This window comes from Mandrillus leucophaeus, unplaced genomic scaffold (assembly GCF_000951045.1).
Source record: "Mandrillus leucophaeus isolate KB7577 unplaced genomic scaffold, Mleu.le_1.0 Scaffold551, whole genome shotgun sequence".
NCBI classification, from domain to species: domain Eukaryota; kingdom Metazoa; phylum Chordata; class Mammalia; order Primates; family Cercopithecidae; genus Mandrillus; species Mandrillus leucophaeus.
Window position 1 is genome coordinate 444,098 of NW_012105931.1, and position 4,785 is coordinate 448,882.

Consider the following 4,785-nt stretch of genomic DNA (forward strand, 5'->3'; position numbering starts at 1 on the left):
TTGAACCCCGGGAGGCGGAGGTTGCAGTGAGCCGAGATCTTGCCATTGCACTCCAGCCTGGGCAACAAAAGCAAAACTCCATCTCAAAAAAAAAGAAAAAGAAAAACAGAATTGCCTTTGTTGATTCTCGGGCTGCTGGTCTAGCCCGTGCACTTATATCAAGTTAGTAGAGCTAGCCACGTGGATGTTCCTGGAGGCTCGGGAGCATCCTGGGGTCAAATTGCATTTTGAGTAATCCTCCCCTGAAGATCTGTTCCTTAGGGAACCACTGCTGTGTATGAGGATGGACACCCCTGAGGACAGGGGTCTCTATTTTCTCTTCTCTTGCTGCATAACCAGCTCATTTTACCACATGAGAGCTGGGTCTAGGCTTTCTTCAGAGTATGACAATGGGGTTCCTTAGAAGTCTGGGTCTTGTTAAAAACCCCAGTGTGTCCAGAGGGTCTCTGTCCTGGGTAGCTGGGTGCTGTCCCCTGGGCTTTTGGGTCTGCAGTCTCTGAGACCTCTGAGGAGAATGACAGGCATCTGGGCCTGGGCTGGCTCCCCAAAGGGTAGGGGTGGCCCAGGCCTAGTGAAAGATAAGGTCTCAGTTCCTCTATAGCATGTGATCTCCCCCATGCAACCATAGCCACCGCAAGTAGAGCAGCAGAGAGTCCTTCCCATGAGGCTGATAAACCCATTTGACCAAATTCTGCAGTAGTCTGGCCCAGGAGAGGTAGTTCACAGGAAGGTCTAATTTTCGATGAAAAATAACTCCTTCCTGTGAAACGGGGTTCTTGACATAAATAGGTAGAAGAGCTGGGGCTTGCTGTGAGATCACTTGCAGGAAATGGAAATTCTTTAGGGTTTTGGAAGAAGTATTGTCACATCAGAGGGCAGCCAGGAATGTCTTTGGTTTTTGATTGTCTAGTTTTATTAGAGGAATGGAGCTTTCCTGAGGAAGTGGGTGGTGTGGTAAAGTGTAGGGAGCTAGTGGTTGCTGATCTTTTGGTGTTAAATTATGTTTTTTTTTTTTTCTTTCCCCTACCTTCTTGTTTCTTCTTTCTTGTTCCTCCCCATTCCTCCTTTTTTTCATCTTCCCTTCCTCTTCCCTATTCTCCTTTCGTATCTTTCTCTTACACCTCCCATCTCCTCCTTTCTTCTTTGGCCTGTTCCTTCTCTCTGAACCCCTCACCTGCCTTTGCCCCCACAGGACACTCTGAGCACTTTCAGGACGCCTTTGAGGGTTCCTCCTGGGACATGGGAAACCTTTCTCTTGCCCTCTACTCTGCCCTCTTCTCTTACTCAGGTTGGGACACCCTTAATTTTGTAACAGAAGAAATCAAAAACCCAGAAAGGTAAAGGCGGGATCACACTCTCACTCCCCAGCTTGGCTGGAACTCCTGCTGATAGTGGGCGTGGCTGCCCTCATCCTTCTCCTCCTCCCTCCGACTCTCCTCCCCTCTTCTCCCTACTCCCCCTTCTCCAGCTAGGAGGGGCTGAGGGCTAGAATGGGAGTGAGTGAAGGTGGGAAAGCCTTCGGCTCCCTGTCCTTATGTTCACACTGGAGGATACATAGGGTCCTTCCTAGAGGAGAGGCCCTTCAATGGGGAGCAGCAGGCCGAGCTGGGGCTAAGGAATTAGGACCTTGAACCTTCAGTGGGGAGCAGCAGGCCCAGCTGGGGCAAAGGAATTAGACCTTGCACTGTGGTGCTGACACTACAGCCCACAGAACCAAAACTTATTCTGGCCAGCTGGGTCCCCAGCCTGGCATCTAGTCCCCAGGACACTGTTCCTTGCGCTGTCCCTCTGAGATCATAAATGCAGGAGGATTATGAAACCCAATGGGACCCACTGGCCCTACTGTGACAAAGATCAAATATTGATCATGAGCTATCTTCACAGAGAAAGTTCTCTTTTTCAGTAGAAAGAACCCAGGGTCAAGGGGAAGGTGAGCCTGCCTCAAAGACTCAGAGGCCAGTGAACTGTGAAATGTTAGGAAAATCCTAGTGGAGACTTGATAAACTTTGTTCCCAAGGAGAAGTTGGTTCTAGGTAGTCCTTTCTCACTTGTCCTGACAGAAATTTGCCCTTGGCCATTGGGATTTCTATGCCAATTGTGACGCTCATCTACATCCTGACAAATGTGGCCTATTACACAGTGCTGAACATTTCAGATGTCCTTAGCAGTGATGCCGTGGCTGTGGTGAGTCTCTTGGGATCCCCATTTGTTCATCATCTCATGATGCTGAGCCACCCTGCACAGCTCAGTCTCTCCTACTGCACTCTCCTCAGCTCTGCAGGATGAGGTCATGAGTCTAGGCTAGAGGGTGGGCTGCTGAGCAGTGATTGCATTTGTTCCGAGATCGTAGATGCAGGAGGATTATGAAACCCTGTCCTGTTTAAGTGCCTCTTCTGTGCCCTGCCCCCAGACATTTGCTGACCAGACGTTTGGCATGTTCAGCTGGACCATCCCCATTGCTGTTGCCCTGTCCTGCTTTGGGGGCCTCAATGCATCCATCTTTGCTTCATCAAGGTACTGTGTCTCTGTGTCACTGATAGTAGACCACAATATTTCATTCTCTGGGGCTTCGGGGTAAGAGTTCTTTTTTCCTTTCTTCTCATGGGCATACGGGGTGTGTGTGTGTGTGTGTGTATGTGTGTGTGTGTTTGATATGTGGGCATGTACTTGCCTTTGTGCAAGTAGCACATCTGTGTGCTGGTAGCTCATGTTTCCATCTGAGATGAGGACAGATTGTGTGCTGATAGCTCATGTTATGTGCTGATAGCTCATGTTTATGTGCTGGTAGCTCATATTTTGTGTGCTGGTAGCTCATTTTTATGTGCTGGTAGCTCATGTTTTATGTGCTGGTAGCTCATGTTTATGTACTGGTAGCTCATGTTTCCATCTGAGATGAGGACAGATTGATGAAAGGTATAGGGGAGAAAGGCAACAGCTTGGAGTGGTGACTCAGGCAGGGACCAGATTCTAGGCTCCTTGTGGGTTATGCTGTAGCCCCGGGATTCATTTCTTCAGTAAATCATAATACCACTTGCTGTGTACCAGGTATTGGTGCTGTGTACAGAAAGACTTTTCCCCTCACTTCCCAGAAAATGCCGAGGCCATCAGGTCTCCTGATCTCCTCTCTGTGCAGACATCAGTAAGCGCGCTGGTCCTTCCTGTTGTTGCAGAGGAAGGAGCAGGTGTGCCTTTCCTAGCAGACCCTACCTGGGCTCAGGGTTCCAGCGCTTCCCCTCTTCAGCAGTTTGCTTCATCAGTTGGCCCTTCTCTTTGGTGGGTGCTCACTTGGAGACCAGCTCTCTATGAGCTTCTCTCCTCTCCACTTAGGCGAGTCACAAAATAGCATTTCACATCTGCCCTCTTCCCACTTACTGGATGTACTTCTTTTTGTTTTTAAATTAATTTTTTTTTGAGAGATTGGGGTCTCACTATGTTGCCCAGGCTGGTCTCAAACTCCTGGTCTCAAGTGATCTTCCCACCTTAGCCTCCCGAGTAGCTGGGATTAAAGGCGTGCGCCACCATGCCTGGCCCTGGATGCACTTGTGAGACAGCAGTCTGTGCTTCAACTTTCATTCATTTTCCTACCTGTTACAGTTTGGCTTCTACTACCTGAAAAATATTCTTATTAAGGCTATCTCTTTCTTAGCCTGTCTGTAGTCCTCATCCTATTGGACCTCTGAAGCAAGTGATGCTGACCACTTGCCAATTTTGAAATGATCTCCATGGCTTCTATGACATAAGATACCTGAGAAGAAAGTATCCTGATTTCTCTTCCACTCACCCTATAACTGGTGTTGTCCCCAGGGCCGGGGGTATAATAGTCATCCAATAAATATTTGCCACATGAACACAGAGAAGGATGAAAAATAAAAGAGTTTTGTCCTGTTCATTCTTTTTACTGGTTTTCACACACCAGTCCATGTATTGTGCCTCCCTGGGGCAACCGAAGAATTAGAGAAGTCAAGGCCTTGTAAAAGAACATAGTGTCCAGCTGGGCGCAGGGCTCACGCCTGTAATCCCAGCACTTTGGGAGGCTGAGGCGGGAAGATCACCTGAGGTCAGGAGTTCGAGACCAGCCTGACCAATATGGTGAAACCCTGTCTCTACTAAAAATACAAAAAAAAATTAGCTGGGCATGGTGGCATGTGCTTGTAGTCCCAGCCACTCGGGAGGCTGAGGCAGGAGAATTGCTTGAACCCAGGAGGCGGAGGTTGCAGTGAGCTATTGTGCCATTGCACTCCAGCCTGGGCGACAGAGCGCGACTCTGACTTAAAAAAAAAAGGTAGTGTCATCTTCCCTTTGCTCAGCCTCGTTTTGATAGATGGAATTCTTGTCTAGCCTTTCCCTGACACCCTAGCCTCCCCTCCTCTAGTTTGCCCTCCAGACTGGTGTCAAATCCTGTCAGGCCCTTACCTCAAAGCCACAGCTGACTCTGTGTGTGTTCAGACTCCACAGTGTGGCCTTGCATGCAGGTTCTTCCCAGCACCCTCTTCTCACACAGCTTGTCCTGGGGCTCTAGGCATTCTACATCAACCCCCAAAAAGGCCACGCTCTTTCATGCCTCCACACACTTTGCCTTTGCACATGCTCGTTTTCTCCACCTACCGACTTGCTTCTGGAAACTCTTCTTTGCATCTCTTCTCTTGCAAAGCGTTTTGGCACAAGCCTCTAGCCTAGCGAGTGAGTGTCGTGTACTCCAAGGTGATGCTGACCATGCTGAGGGGCAGTTCATTTCTGCGCCAGTCTTTTTTTGTTTGTTTTTGAGACAGAGTTTAGCTCTTGTTG

At 48.9% G+C, this 4,785-nt stretch overlaps 1 protein-coding gene across 2 annotated transcripts in view; it reads left to right on the top strand.

The window, feature by feature from the left end:
* SLC7A6 (solute carrier family 7 (amino acid transporter light chain, y+L system), member 6) overlaps positions 1-4,785 on the top strand; it is a 42,295-nt gene that overhangs the window by 29,210 nt on the left and 8,300 nt on the right. For both annotated transcript variants that reach the window (XM_011997991.1, XM_011997990.1), the window contains 3 exons: positions 1,193-1,337; positions 2,061-2,184; positions 2,411-2,514. In XM_011997991.1, the coding sequence (XP_011853381.1) occupies positions 1,193-1,337; positions 2,061-2,184; positions 2,411-2,514 (373 nt within the window). The remainder of the gene's footprint in view (positions 1-1,192; positions 1,338-2,060; positions 2,185-2,410; positions 2,515-4,785) is intronic.